Source organism: Belonocnema kinseyi, chromosome 5 (assembly GCF_010883055.1).
Source record: "Belonocnema kinseyi isolate 2016_QV_RU_SX_M_011 chromosome 5, B_treatae_v1, whole genome shotgun sequence".
NCBI lineage: Eukaryota > Metazoa > Arthropoda > Insecta > Hymenoptera > Cynipidae > Belonocnema > Belonocnema kinseyi.
Window position 1 is genome coordinate 10,652,805 of NC_046661.1, and position 16,904 is coordinate 10,669,708.

Genomic DNA, 16,904 nt, shown 5'->3' on the forward strand with positions numbered 1-16,904 from the left:
ATAGTTTATTCAGTGTGCACTATGTACAGCGCATTCTTCTTTGCTGACAGGACGAGGAATAAATACGCATATACATATAGTCAGTTCGAATCGGAATTTAAATCGAAAAATTGGGAGCTTCGAAAGTCAATTCGAGAGACTTTCGAACTGCCCACTTTGATTCGGTTTCCTTCGATTCGAACTGAACACGCCGAATGTCCATTCAAAAGACTTTCGAACTGTCCACTTCGAATCGTTTTTCTTACGATTTGACCTATACGCGTCGAATGTCGATTCAAAAGACTTTCGAACCTCCTATTACGAATCGGTTTTCCTTCGATTCAAACTGAGCGCGTCGAAATTTGATTCGGAAGACTTTCAAACTGCCCAGTTCGAAGTTTTTTTTTCTCGATTCGAACTGGCCTGTTCGAATTTATTTCGAATCGACTGTCGAAGCGCCTCAAATTTTGCACCATTTCGGTTTGAAGCACTTTGCACAGCCCTAGTAAGGCTTTAACTATCTGTCCAAAAACAAATCGAGTATCAGACATGGCAACACCATTTTAAGCGAACATGAATGTCTCTAAAGGCGAGGAATTTGTTATTGAAGTCATATTGAAGTTATTGAGGTCCAAGGGCTTTACTGTACTGATATCAGTCATTAAATGCGAAGCTCGTACTTGGCTGAAATTACAATTGAGAATGAGTCTATCAATTTGCAATTTGTAAAAGAGCAGGCAAATATTCTAAGGTCTGGGTACAGTCAAGACACATTAGTGGGAAATTCTATAGATGTTTCATTGAGTAGGGACCAAATGGTGTGAATCTTGCGGGAAGTAAAAGATATGCTTGTAAATATGCCAATAATGGACGAAAAACAGTTGGCCCCTCCTCGAGTAGAAGAAATTGATTGATAGTTTTTATAGTTGCCCTAACACACGATATAATATTTGAGCCTTAAAATTCGGTTGAGACAATTTTGAGAAATTCAAAATTTTTTTTTTCAAATTTTTTTTATTGCTCCTGAAAAAAAAATTTTTTTGAAGTTGGCACTTGGGGTAAATTAGTCTTAAAATGATAGGAACTTACTAAAGGAAAATCCTATTGTGATAACGGTCACGCGATGAATGCAATGCGATGGCAGCTCGATCACATGAGAATAATGATACCTTGCTTTATAACATGCTTGAGTATCAAAGCCTGAATGATCAACGATCATGATTAAATGAATGCCCAACGATCATGATCAAATGAATGATAAACGATCATGATCAAATAAGCGATCAACGATCATGATCAAATGAATGATCAACGATCATCATCAAATGTATGTTGAACGATCATCATCAAATGAATGATCAACTATCATCATTAAATGAATTATCAACGATCATGGTCAAATTAATGATAAACGATTATGAAAAAAGGAATATTTGTCGGCAACTCTTATCCCTGACAAGCGACCGCATGAAAAAAATGCCCCAGGTCAATTGAAATGTTACAGTTGTGACAGATATGGTCACGTTTCGAAAAATTGTCCTGAGCCTACGAAAGTTGAATGTTGTAAAAATTGTGAAGCCTAGCGACGTATCCAATGTCATTGCAAAAGTAAGTCCTCGACTCTGAACTCGGAAATGAATCAAGTAGCGACGGATAATATGGACAATTCTGTCGAAAAAAATATATAAAAGAAACTGGGGTTAATGGCAACGCACTCGCAAGCTTTGATATATCCGGGTACTGCAATGTTTACGATTAAAGTGTCTTTCGTGATCAAATATTATTTTTAAATGGTGCGTGAAAACACAGATTTAAGAAGCTTTTGTCCCGAGTATTACACTATGATATCCGGGCTATATATGTGCTTCAATTTCTGTCAATTTGTAGTAAACTGTCAAGTCACACTACGGAACTGTCACTCGCCGATTTGGATGAAACTTTCCAAGATTTGTAAAGTTATGGAAAATAATCGATGTACTTCTTTATATGGACAACGGTTCAAGTTTAAGGGTAGAAACTACCCCTCGCATCTAAGGAATGGTTTTCACGTTTGAATTATTATCAGTGGCGTGGTTGGACAATTAAAATGCCTATTAGGGATTTTCGATGTTGCTGAATCCAAATTTGAGGTCAAAATTTCAAAACTTAAGATGGCGCGCTAAAAATAGCTCTTAAAATTTAAACTTGAAGGCTGGTTTTTACGTTTAAACTTGAATTAATCACGTGATTTGAAAACCCAAAAGTTTCTAAGGGGTTTCCGATATTGCTGAATTGAAATTCGTAACTGAAATCACATAATTCAAGATGGCGGATCTAAAATTGCGCGACCCCTCTATGTCATAGAATTGTTGTTACACCCAAACTAGAATAATTCGACTAATTCGTATACTAAAATGCTCCTATTGTACTCGATATATTTAAATTGAACAATTTTTAATTTTGGAGCCGAGATGTGAGTGAGATCTATAGATGGCCTTTAATTATCGTAGATCGAATCTTCCGTTCGATATAGGAAGAAAGGATTCAGTCTTGTATTAGCCATACTTGAATAAACTTTTTTTACAGTTCTTATGTAAAACGGTCTTTTTATTTTCCGTTTGACCATCTCCTTCGGTTACTACAGTTATCACAAGTGAGATTCGAGAGTCCTTGGGTATTCGGGAAAACTGAAAGTGAAATGTGATGAGAGTTTTCGTCAAAATCGTTGCGACGGTATGAAGCATGGCTAAGCGCTTCGACTGTGAACTTAAACAAAGGATGGGAGCGTGACGCAGTTATGTTTACACTTCGGGCGTTAATTGGTTATGTGTTCCAACGAATGTTATTGAATACGGTTATTAAATGGCGTCGGGTAGTGTGAGTATCGACAAAAGAGATTATACATGCCGACGTGTTCGAGAAGATTCTGGGACGATCGGTGCGGGAAACTGATGTGTATTGGCGTGGAAAGCCAAGGTGTTCGTGAATTGGATTAGTCCTGTTATTTAAGTGTGTAAAAAGGAATACGGCTACAGAAAACCGTCGTTGTGGAAAAACGGTGTGTATATTGAAATTAGGTATTCGTGCTGACGTGTTAGAAAATCGGTAGGTGACGCCGACTCGTTCGTCGAGAAAATACAAAGGGTTACACAGAGAACGTTCTCGATTTTTCGAACAAGACAAGATGGCGGATGCGAACATGAACAATGACGGGGTGGATCTGAATGTTCGTAATGGGTCTCCTAAAATTGAACACCGCCGCAGGCTTAATCTAAACGGCCAACAGCGTCGCGCAGACGAGCATTTAAATAGTTCGGCTGGATCTGAGTATTCTGGAGTCTCCAAAGCTTCACTAGGAGGAGCAGTCATGGCAAACGTAGAAGATATCATTGCAGCGACTACGAGGGCAGTAATGGAAGCCATGAGATTGGAGGTCAGATGGGCAACAATGGGAATCATCAAGAAGTTGCACAAAGGAATAATGCTAGACCAGCAGCGCCCAAATACAGTAAAATCGGAAATTAGATTCCACTATTTTGCGAAGATTAGGAAGATGATGTCGAAAGATAGATTCGATGAGTTGATCAAATCCAAGCGGCCTATGAGATTCCAGACGATATTATAAAACTTCAAGCTTCGAGAAGACTAAAGAAGCGGGTACTAGACTGGTACAATAATATGCCAGGAATTTTTGGGCTGAGTACTCCGACGGGACAATATGAATATCTAAGAATTCCATCTGGACTTGTAAATGCGCCGTCTTTATTTCCAAAGGTAATTTACATTGCATTTTCCAAGACTTAATTAACGAGGGCAAACTGCTTTTATAGTTAGACGGCTTCCTAATTGCGACTGAAAATCTCGATGAAAATTTGGTCGATTTTAAGGGAGGTTCTAAAATTCATGGCGAAACACGAGTTGAAACTACGTTTAGATAAATGTATTTTACGGGTATTAGAAATTGATCACTTGGATTACCTTATTAGTAGTTATGGGATTCAACCGAGTTGAGAACACATCAAAGCGATTTTAAAATATTCATTACCAAAAATGCGAAACAAGTTCAGCATTTTCTAGAACTGAAAGAAATCCGCGAATTGTTAGAGCAGGGAGATACTGACAGGTACGCAATTCGGAATGGTTTGCTCTTTAGAAAGTACAAGGATTCTACTCTTCTATTTTGTACCTGCGGCTATAATTAATACCGTAATTAGATCTTGTCATGACGATATCCGTCACGGTGGGGTTGATAAAACTGTCGAATTGCTCTTGAGGGTGTATTGGTTCCCAGAGTTGCGTAAAAAGTAAAAGAATATGTGGGTAATTGCTTGAAAAGTTTAGCGTGTTCTATACAATCTGGTAAGGGCGAAGGTGAATTATATCTGGAGGATAAGGCAAAAAGACCTTTCGAAGCAAGTTTTATCGATCACTATGGTCATTAAAAAAATGGTCATTGAAAAAAACTAATTTTCAAATACACTTATATAGAAAAAATGAACTTTTAAGAATATATTGGCAAAATAGGGTAAAAATAAACTGAATCCCATGCATTTGCTCCCTTGTTTTCCCCTCAGCCATGCCCGAAATGAAGTTAGCTGTTGATTGAAGTGAAAATACGTAACATAGTTCTCATGTAAAACGGCCTCTTTATCTACCGCTCGCTCATCCCCTTCGGTTACTACATTATAAAGTTTTCAATGTTGTGGAATTCAAATTTGAGGTCAAGATTACAAAACTCAAAATGTCACAACTTTCATATATATTTAATCATTACAAACGATTATCAGTCTAGCGTTATCGGTATCAACAAATTCAAAATTCGCTCTTCACTGAACCTAGAAGTGATAAACGAGGAGGTGGTGAGTATCTATTCCCACTTTTTATTTTTTTATCTTTTTAGGGGCCATTCACTTAATACGTGATAAATTTTTCTGGAACTTCTGAACCCCTCTTCCCCCTGCATGATACTTTTTCCATTGGTCCTAGCATGGAGAATGATACATCCTTAGAACCCCCCCCCCCCTTAACTTATCACGTATTTTGTTAATGATTCCTTCTTTATTTATTTTCGCAATCATATCTTCTTTTATTTCCAGACTTCTTTTTTCATTTCTCATACCTCATTTTCTGTTAATCATCAGAATTAATTCCATTCCAGTAAAAATCATAATCGAAGGTGAAGTGCTAGCCATGTATTCATTAGCCTCTTTTTCAAAAATATTTCTACCTAAGAAAAGAAACATACATTATACGCTGCATCAAATTGTAAGCACGACAGAAAAACAAGTCTCTTATTAGTTCGATTAGTGAGGGAAACGCGATCTTCACCAGGGCACGTTGAACGGAGATTCTGTCACATTCTCTAATTGTAGTGGACGGCAATTTTTTTCTGTGGTGGGGATGACGCGTTTCGCACTCAATTGTTCCTAGAGACTTTCCATTTATTTCCCTGTTTATAATTTGTCCGCAGTATCGTCTAGTGTTTCCAATATTTATCCTCATACTCCTCAGCTTCACCGTCCATCTTGAAAGTAATAAATGTACATTTCATTCTGCATAATAATAAACTTTTTTGAATGAATGTTGACAATCCCTGGAGTTGTAAAGACAATCTGGAAAAAGACGCCAATGAATTCGTACAAAACGTGAAATGTGACATATCGTTGGCTAGAGAAGAGAATGTAATGAACTCTGATCAGTCAGGTTTCAATTTGAAAATATACTTAGGACGTACCCTTTGCGTTTAATGGACAAAGAAAAAGTTCAAGCTTTGACACATTTAATTAATTGCACGAATCACAGCTGTCCGGCAATGTCCTTGTTTTAGCTTTAAATTCAGGTCAGTTAACGTCTACGCTCGTGAATACATGATTTTACCAAGCATTTCTCCCGTTATCCAACAATAAAAGCATGCTTTTATTAAATTCGTGGAGTGGTCAAAATTTGAAAACACTTCAACCAATTATGGAAACAAAAGAATATCTCAAAGTTCAGACTACTCCCGCAGGAACGACAGGCAATATTCAGTCTCTTAATGCGTTCTTTTTCAGACCTTGGACAAATTTCCTTCAATATTTCTCCAAGATAGTTCTTCCCCACAAGCACGATATAAATTTGTGCAACAACATCATCAAACTCCAATCCCTTATTCATAAACAGTTCTGTTCCCCTCGATTTTCCAGTAGGATCAAATACGCATGGTACAAAAGTGGTTACATACAAGATAAACCACTTGAGTTTGAAAATACCGTATATAACTGCTTTAAAAACTATGCTCCAATGTGTACCTTATGCAGTGAAACATCCGCTATAGGATGCGCATGGTGCACAAAAGCTTTGTGCGTGAAACAGATGTTCACTGATTACCATTTTTGCAGCTATTATTCCGAATAATGGAGCAAGCTTTCATATACTGCGCGTTCTTTTTGTAGATAGATATAAAGATAAATAGATAAACGTCTATTTTTCGGCCTGTTGGCCTTTAAAAATTTGCTTGCTTACACTTCCTGTTTTTAAAACAAATTACTCAACACTGACTCTTAAAAACTAACATTCATCCACACCTTATCTCTAAGACCGCTCGCACTTATAGCCTTGTATACCTCGCTTCGCCTTGCCTTGCACGCATATCTCTATTTTATCGCTTTGCCTCGCATTGCCAACCTCTGCCTCAGCGGCTAATATCTGATACTTATCTACTATTTACAATATTTACAATGCATTTACACTTACTTCCTCTCCTACTTACAATTTTTCCTTCTCCAATCATCTTTCTCCTTTCTTCTATTCTTTTCCGTCTTACCCAACACCCCTTTCACCCATGCAACAAGATCACCATACTTGTCCCACTCCTTTCCGCCTCCTCACACTCCACCAACCAGTGCTCCACTTTTGCATCTCCATTCACACATCATTTTCTTTCTAGAAAGTCAGAACCTATTACTATCTTCCATTTATCCGCATCTCACCCTCTCTATAACATAATTGATTTTTTTTCAATTTAATAAACAAAAATATGAAAAAAAAGAAAAAGAACAGAAAAGAAAAGTGGAAATAGATACTCGTCATCTTCTCGTTAGTTATTCCTCGGGCCGGCAAAGAGCGAGGTGCGAATTTGTTGACACCGATAACTCTCGACTGATAATCGTTGGTAATGATTAATCATATATGACAATTATGATATTTTGAGTTTTGTAATATTTGACTCAAGTTTTAATTCCCATGACACGGATCGAGGCGCCATTTTGGATCTACCATCTTCAATTCTGCCATTCCGTTCTCAAATTTAAATTAAGCAACATCGAAACACCCTTAGAAATTGTTTGGCTTTCATGTTACATGATTGATTCCAGTGTAAACGTATAAAAAACACGCTTCACATTTGAAGTATAGGCGTTCTTTTTAGCCCACCATCTTGAATTTTAACCTTAGTAGTTTTTAAGGTAGTTTCTAACGTTAAACTTGCACCTTTGCCGATATAAGAAAATACGTATCGATTATTTCTTATAACTCTATAAATATGCAACGTATCATTCAATTCCGCGAGGGACACTTCCGAAGTGTTATTTGTAATTTTAAATTCCTAGACTATTACACATAAGAATCACACGAAAAAATGAGAGCCACTAATAGGGTGGATTCCTCCGAAAATTCTATCAGTTTCAACAGAGCTGTGTCCAACAAGGGCCAGTTATTTGTGACAATGGCAAACTTGAGTTCTTCTTAATATACAGAGCCAAGAAGGACGGTTGTGGATGAATTAAACGTCCTTCTAATACCAGAACGACGATCAAGGACTGCAGATTGGGAACCAGTTCTTCCCAGAAGTAAATACCGTAGAATGTCAACCATAAGAAGTAAAAACGGATCTACGAGATATATTAAATCAGCTTCGTCTCAATTTAACAATAAGTATTCAAGAAATAGTTTGCACTAATTTAGTCGGTACATGGTGATTGTGGAAAACTCCGATATGAAGCTCGTACAACGAAAACCAATTGCTGCGAACGATAAAGAGCGTGGGGAAATCAAGGAGATGCGACGGACATTATTTCTCCTTATGTGAGTCCTATATTTTTTGCGAGTAGAAAAGTGGTGATCCTCGCCTAGTTTACCCTGCAATTAATAAGCAAACTCAGCTGTTTCATTTTTCTTCACACCGTCTGGATGACCACTTATCTAGATTAGGAAATAGCTAACTATTTATGACGTTGGATCTTGCGCAAGGGTTTACATAGGTACCTTTACCTCAGGAAGATAGATCGAAGACAGCGTTAGTCACTTCTGACAAGACAGGAGAATTCACTAGCATAGGGTTTTGACTCATAAACACAGGATTATAATATTATAAGATCATGTAACCTCTTACAACCTCTTTGCATGACATATTAAGGGAGAATCATATTTTTCACTGGACACATCACGAGCATGCGGTCATAATCTAATCGATCTGTTAGCTAGGGAATCGATGGTTCAATCCTTCTGTACCGATTGCGTCACGGATGTTGACAGGAATACCAGTTCCATAGGCTTATCAGCAATGTTGCTACAACATGACAGCTCAAATGGCTAACGCTACTTTGATACCTGCAATTCAAGGAAATATTGAAAGCCAACAAGAGCATGCAAATAAGTCCACGAGAAACAGTCTATTTAAACTTATCTATACTTAGGTAAATCGCCTTGCAAGCATTTCAAAGCATTCAACAAGAACAATAGCGTTATAAGGACCACGACAAAAATCAAATCGTCAATGTGAAATATGACGTCAGTGACTAGGTGTAAAGGTATAATGCAACCAAAAAAGCAGAAGAATCGTTGAAAATGTAAAAGAGATTTCATTATCAGAAAAATATATCCTGATGGTACCTCTATAGGAAAGCCGAAAATATGAAAACCATCTGCTGCTGAAAATGACGTTAATTTAGACGAAAGCTCCGAATTTTAATTAGCGGGTAATGACATCATCGCTGAATTCTAGCATCCAGACTGCAAAGAGAAAAGCCAGGATAAAGAGGCTCAAGAGGAATCAAATTTCAATGGTGAAAATATTCCATTTGAAGGAAATCAAACCGGAATTAAGAGATCAGTACATTTACCTAAGCGGTTTGATGATTACGTTATGTAAAATAGGACGACCTTGTTTGGCAGAAATGAATAAAAAGAAAAAAAGAAAATTTATTTAGTCTTAGCGACTCGCATTTTAATAAATATTCGAGGAACGACTCCGCACATGCTTGGAAAAAGTGTTGCTCTGACGAGCGCAACGATTCACAGGGATTAATTGAGAGTTGATGTGCGAATTAAGAGAAATCATAGCGACGCTTTGATTTGAGTGAAAGTGCTGATAAAAATTAGTGCCAAGTCTATATCTGCGTAAACGAGCTCAAATGATCAATTGAAAGGCCGATATATTGCCGTTGTCGCTATCAGAATATTTACAGTAGACTATCTATCTCTTCCCCATGCGCGAACCCGATTTCTCGTCCGAAGTCTAAGGCTAGAAAGATACAAGAGATTGCGAACGCGACGATGGGATATTCCCATACGTATAATCACAAAAGATGACGGTAAAGACTGCGAAATATTACAACAGAGATTGTACCACCTTAAAATCGAATGAAATCTCAGTGAATGGTCTCTCAAAAATCACAATCAGAAAGATTAACTAAAGATGTAAAACAGGTGTTTAAGAAAATACTTAAACGATTTTCCAGTAGCGTAAGGTAGACTTACCCGTCAAAGCGTCGGATAAATTCGTAATTTTTTCAGAATTTGATGATTCCATTTTAAAAACAGGGGCGCTTTCTGGAATTAAACGGAGTACGGAACAACTGTCGTCCCACAAATTACATCGCGAATCTTCTTCGACACTTTCGAGTTCTAGTAGAGGCTCGTCTGTTTCCGGGAGGTCATCATATGGCACCAGTTCTGGTTCATACTAAAAGATAATAATTATTTAATAAAAACAAACTTTAATAACACGCGTAAAAAGGTGATCAATGAATTAATATTATTTGTAAAGTATCTTTTCATGCTGAAGATAATCTGACCAACATATTTTACATATATGTCAGGTTTTTAAAATGTTCTGGGTTGAAAATTGTTTTCGAAAAATCACAAATCACGCTAGAAGTGGGTGCAAGGTATTTTTTAAACAAATTCCTATTTTGAATTACTTAAACGATTCTTGAGATAACCGCAAAAACATTTTAAAAATTCTAAAAACTAAAATTTTATCGAAAAAGTTATATCCAGCCAAATATTTACTTTCCTTAAAATAAATTACGGGTCATTTTATTCGTTTTCAATGTACAAATAAAATCTAAGCAAAAAGTTGATAGATTCAGCACTAACTATTCGCAACATACGTGACATAAAAACCATCAGTTTGTAAAAATAGGAAATTTTACCGTTTACGTTTATGTAAAATGAACAATTATACTCGAATTCCACTGAATTAATTGGGATTTATTTATAGGAAATTCAAAGTAAGGTCTAGTAAATTGGAAAGGATTCAAATGAAATTAAAATTTAAGCGAATTGAAGAAAATACAAGGGAACTCATGGATCTTTAAAAGAGTCGAAGTAAATTTCAATGAATTGAAGTACAATTAATACAATCCATATCATTTTTCGTGGATTTCAGAGTATTCAAGAGAATTGAAAATCAACCCTTTTGTTAAAAAAAATGTCTACATTCAATTATAGCACGATTTGCTTATTAAAAAAAAATGCTGACTCAAGAAATCCCAAAAGCCTGTTGTGTAGGAAAAAATAGAGTACCCATTCGCTTTCAGGACGAAAAAATTATTTCAGAAATGACCTTATTCCATAAATACATAGGTCACGCTTTGTCGACTAGTGTTACGTTTCTTGGATTTTCATTAAATTTACGTATGCAGTAATATACAGTGTGTCTCAACGCCTGCGAAACAATCGGTAATGGCGGATAGACTAAAAAAAGACAAAAATTCAAATACAATAATGCTTTGCGGAACATTGTTTAGAAACTACAGAGCAACAAAGTTCCGAGGCAGTGCATTGCAGCCAAGAACTTGGTAGAGTTCCAGCAACAGCGACACTCACACTGCGTGTGGCGTCACAACTACACGGGACTTTATTTCTCTGTAGTTTTTAAACAATGGTCCGCACAACATTGTTGTATTTGAATTTTGATTTAAATTTTTATCTATTCGCCATTACCGAGTGTCCCACGAGTGGTGGGACATGCTGTATTGTGACCCAAGATGCTGGAAAAAAGTATTTGCCGATTTGGTGTATTTTTATTTTTAAATATGGGTTTTGTAGTAAATTTTCCAAGCTTTCAAATGGACTAAATTAACTGTTTACCCCCAAGAGGAAGTTAAGGTTTCGAACTTAGTTTAAAAGTTTTGCAAAGGAAATTGAGACCGGGGCACCTTTAAACTGTCTCAAACTCCCTTACATAATTTTCAAACTACGTCCCATCCCATAATTCAAAATCAAGAAGGACATATGTCCTTAAATTTGGAAAATATAAGCTTTTATCAAATTTGTTATTTCCAAAATTAATTTATGCTATTCTAAGGCTTAGAAATTTACTATAAACCCCATATTTATAAATAAAAATAAAATAGCTTTTTATTTAAGCGGGGCACGTATTTTTAGAAAATGATCTGCTTGTGCGTGACTGGCAATTGCTCACCACATCGGCAAATATTTTTCCAGGGTGGTCCGACCTGCAGAACATGCTTTTATGTATATTTTTTCTTTAACTTACAGAAGGTTCAGTAAATGTGTTAATAAAATAACTATCAAGATGACATCTAGCACTTTCTGAGCTGAATGATTTTTCCTTCTCATCTTTGACGCCAAGATTTGTCTTGAGGTCGAAGTTAAACTCACTTCGACTCAATTCTTCTATCTGAATCTTCGTTTTATCAGCACTGCTGTTCTCGAAATTCAAATGAGAACCGAATGAATTCGATTTTCTTGAGTTCCCCAAGGTGGAAAAAGTTGCTTCCTGACTCCTTGCAACCACATCGCTAAATTTGGCTCTGTTTTCACCCCAACACGCAGGTGGAGGTGGCAGCGGAGACGAAATAGTCGATTGTGGTATTTTTGATTCATCCCGTTGTCCTAAACCTCCACTGAATAAAATCGCTGAAAGTGTCAAATAAATTTATGGATAAAGCTATTTTTGAAAACAAATTGAAATTTGATTTCTTAACATTTATAAATGTGGATTATATGTGACATTCCATACAAAACGCTTAATTTGTCGGTATAAGCAAGCAACGTATTCGAGCGTATAGCCCGACAAATTCTAGAGTTTTAATATCGAGAACGAACTCTGTAGGTTGAAAAAAGAGGCACCGTATCACTTTTGGATTTTGTATGCGAAAAAAAATTTATATAGACGACCGATGTTGTATATGGAAGTAAAATAAAGCGGCTTAACGGTCGACAATATGCTTTATTATACACGGGAAAAAATCTGGGCGGAGGCCTGTACCAGATATCATAGAACCAATATTGTCCGCGTGGGCTGGACATCTATCGGTTCGAAAATGGAATAACGGTGGTTAAATTCTTCTGGGACCAGCTTGATTCGGCTAGTGAACGCACGATGCAACAGCTTCCTGACAACATTGATTATGTGGATATGGGACCAGAGTAATCCCACACGGGGAACGCGTGCCATTCGATGCTGGATAACCAGCCGTTCGGTAACATAGCCCGCTATGCGTTAGCGCATTGTGTCACGCTTCTTCTGAACTGCTGGTATACCAGCATCGAATGGCACGCGTTCCTCGCGTGTGATTACTTTGGTCCCACATACGCAGAATCAATGTTGTCAGGACACTGGTACGTCGTGCGTTCGCTAGCCGAATCAATCTGCGCTCCTGCCCAGATTTTTTTGTGTAAGTTCAGTATTAGTATGAGTCGAGGTTTTTTACTGGTACTAGTCTCTCTTCAAGATCCCTTTTTTGGGGCCGAAGTCAGAAGTTCCAATAAATAGTCAAATTTTTAAAAAAGGTTCGTACATAAAGTGTTTGGAATTATAATGATGTAGATTATGTAGAAGTGTAACATCTGTGCTTCAAACTTGTATTAAATTCCCTATATTTTGGTTTTCATAGTTGGAAGACACAACTTCAAAGTTGCTTGCAGAGAAAATTGTTCGGAGTGTGTTTTTTGTCAAAATTCTTTTTAGCGTTTTCTCGAGTTGTTGTGGATATTGTTTTTAGCAAAAAATTTTAAGTTGTTCACCGAAATCCATTTTTGTAAGAAATTACAGTTTTTGTACAATGAAACAAGACCAACGCTGTGATGCATGGTCTTCTAGTTTTTGGAGGTTATGCAATTACCAGGTTTTTAAAGTTTTTGAAATTTTACGTAGCTAATTCAATAACCGCGTATATAAGTGTTAACTGAACAGAGTTTTATACAATTTACGAAAAATTCCTGATCAAATGTTGAATTATTCATGATTCATTATAAAAAGTTTCGTGACTTTTAAAATGATTATGGAATAAAAATGTTTAATAATTATTGTAGAATAATTCAATAAAAAGTATTTAAAAGATGCAAAAGAATCAGATTGAAGATATTCAGTGGTTGTAAAGCACTCTGTTATGTGGATAAGAGGACGAAGGTGACGGTTTTATCCATTTTGAAAGTATATATTGTTATTATCTTCAGTATGATGAGGTGCACCGAATTAAAAAAAATAATTCCTTAATAAATTGAGCCCTAATTTGGGCCTTTGGCCAGGCCTATGTTTGCAGATAGAAAGTCCCTGTACAGACGGTTTCCGCTCAATACGGTTACAAATGGCCCCGAAGTAAAACCTCTTAATACAAAGCGTGAACTACCGCGCCGAAGGATGAATGTTATCTTTAAAACGCCCTTCTAAAGTATCGGGCGATAGAGATAGTATAGAGATTGACTAAATATTGCCCTAGCTACTCGTGGGGAAAAATGAGTTCTTTCCTAGAGCCCCAGTGCATAGTTCGGAATCTCTAAATGATGAGTAGTTGGGGAGAAACCCGGGCGAAGCGAGAAGTAGGGACGTAAGTGTTCCTATGTGAGATGCTGACGACGGATGGTCAAACCAAATGATAAAAACACGACAAGCTAAAGTATCGAAAGCTACTAAGAAGAGGTTGAGAAGCCAATTGTTAAATCAACTGGACGCAAGAACCAATCAAATGTCCCAAGAGGCCCCATTCTGGCAGCAGTGCAACGATCCATGCGACTCTTAAAGTTAGACCCTTCAAAATAACCTGAAAATGGCTTAAAAATTATGCTTTTATTGTTATCTCTTCGAACGAAGAGTCCCAAACTTGTCTCATTGAAATTATTGGCGGAATACAACCTTGGGCTTGAGGTAAGATTAAAGTGATAGACTGCAAAGACGCCAAGGCCAGTAAAGCTGATTGCTAGGATCCCCTGGGTATTCGTGGAACCAAAAACACCACTTACTAGGACATCAGTCCAAAATTAAACATTGAGTACAAGAAGATAGAAGATTATCAACGTTACTTCGAATGATGAAGCTAACCAACTTATACTTACTGAAAAGAAAGGTTATTTCGAATCTTAAGAAGATCGACTGCAAGCAGCATTGCAAGTTGAAGAGGATCTGCAATAATATCCTTTTAAAACTCAAAACCACAGCAGGAGACAAAGCTCAGGAGCTATTTTCGGAGAATGTTGAAAAGGCAAGTTTATTGGCTTTTCAAGAGTTTTTTTCTAGAGACTTGGTAGCAATAAGGACGCGCACCATACAGGAGGAGGAATATTACCTACCTTCGACGCAGTTAGATATCACGTGCTAACTGACTTGACTTGATGCTCGATAATGAGATACAAAATTCTATAAGGGACTCATTACGGGGGGGGGGGGGGTATGTTCTCGGACTCGGAGTTGGATTATAGGACTAAAAGGGCGGCCCATGAGTCATACCCGCAGGAGGATCAACTTTTAGAGCCAGAACGGAAAATCGGAGGGTAGCCAGTCGTATTGACACTTATTCTAAAATTAAATGGGTAGTTAAACAACTCAATTAATTTATTCCTCAGTATACACACTAGGTTACGCTAGCCCAGAATAATTTTTCAATGTTCTGTCTCTCCTGGTCATTTCACCAGTGTTTATATTGTGAGTGCTAGAGATAATGGCAATAATGTGAGGCAAAAGAGGAGTGGGCTCATGGTGTCGCCCAAAAAACACCTCTCTGAAAGGTGATCTTGTTAGTTGTCAAACGATTTTTTTCAGATGAGATAGTAAATCTGGTTTTCCAAAGCGGCATCAATTCGCTATGCACCTCACGATTTTCGTATGAACCTTGAAGCATTCCAAAAGACAAATGATAAATCTATGGGAGGTCGAATCGAAAGCTTTCCGGTAATCAATCCAGGCCATCGATAGATCACGCTGATAGTATGGTGCATCTTTCCAGCCATATCTCTCGATGAGCAGGTTCTCCCGACAACCTGCTACGCCTTTCTTTGAGCCGCGTTGTTCATATATTTCTTGCCACACAGGTTCAATTTCCCGAATAATCCTATCATTGAGGATATCTATGAATATCTTATACAAAATCTTCAGACAAGTGATTGGCCTGTAATTCTTCAGTTCAGCTAAGTCGCCTATTTTCAGTACGAGTATTGTGCGTCTTTCCACCAACCACTCCGGAATTGGCTCTTCTGAATTTAAATATGAGAAGAAAATACGGGCCAAATGCTGATGGGTTGAAGGGAACTTTTTGCACCACAAGGTCTTGATACCACACAGCTTGATACCACACAGCTCCTTAAAGCTATTTATGTTATCTGAGTCTTCCTCCAGTCTATGCTGTACTTCGTAGACATCTCTCCAAAATACTTAAACCTCCTCTGGTTTGGGCGGGTGGCCGACAGTAATTGGAAGGTCTTGGAAGAATCGAGATGGGTCAGACAGAAATTGTTAATTTTCTCTGACCCACCTCTCTCTCCGCTCTAAACTTCTCTTAACGTCACATAGTATCCGTATTCTCTCAACCATATGCTGCCTGGTGATCAGCAGCTTTGACTTGTTAAGTGTGTGATAACGGTTCTGGAGTTCGCACGCAAACTTTAGATCCTTGGCGGTAAAATTCTTGCCAGATGCGATGTAGTCAATCACACACTGAATGCGGGACGCGTACTGTCTTGCCCAGCCTATCTTTATGGCGAGTTGATGCAGTCATCTTTTAGTCTTATGATCAACCGTTGGTTTTGTTTTACGGTTCACATCAGTGAAAGCTCTCGCTGCATTATACACACAACAATTGAAAGTCCTAAGTCGGATTCTTCGGGAAAATGTCCATGAAGCTCGTCATCCATTTCAGCCAGATCTTTAAGCTTTTGAGAAACCTGGGTGTTGATGCTTCTCCGGCTCATAAAGCATAGCTCTTCGTCTATTGGATGTCTGCCCGCAGATGGTCTTAGTGTCGCCTCTCTTTCTCTGTTGCCGTCCTGGGGTTGCGGATAGAGGGTCCCTGTACCAAAGATTTCTGCTGAATATGGTTACAGAAATAAATAGGCAGTCGTGGACAATTGTCCAGGGGTGATCCCGAAGGAATTAACCCCCAAGCGGAGGTGTGAAAACCGTGCCGAAAGCTGAATGGCACCTGGTTGAGGTGTCTAGAACGGTGACTTTGGGATACCGGGCGACCTCTCAGAGTACGCAGCCTTATCCTTGCATGCGGGGCACTACAAAGATGAACGAACCCTTTTTCTAGCTTCTCGTGGGAACAACAATGACAACACCAAACATAGTTGTAGTAAGTGCGGTTCAAAACTACAGAACGCGCAGGGCTCCCGACAATGGGTCAGCCAACAGTGCCGACCAATCTAGAGCTGGGGGAGCCAATGAAAATGGATTCAATGCGATGGATCGGCGAGATCTCGTGACCTTTGGGTGGACGGAGCAACTG

General features: G+C 38.0%; 1 protein-coding gene across 2 annotated transcripts in view; it reads right to left on the reverse strand.

Annotated features, from left to right (window-relative positions):
* Window positions 1-16,904, reverse strand: part of LOC117173345 (transmembrane protein 131) — a 462,351-nt gene that overhangs the window by 66,364 nt on the left and 379,083 nt on the right. For both annotated transcript variants that reach the window (XM_033361843.1, XM_033361842.1), the window contains 2 exons: window positions 11,720-12,102; window positions 9,694-9,898 (listed from right to left, as the gene is read on the reverse strand). In XM_033361843.1, coding sequence (XP_033217734.1) covers window positions 9,694-9,898; window positions 11,720-12,102 — 588 coding nt within the window. The remainder of the gene's footprint in view (window positions 1-9,693; window positions 9,899-11,719; window positions 12,103-16,904) is intronic.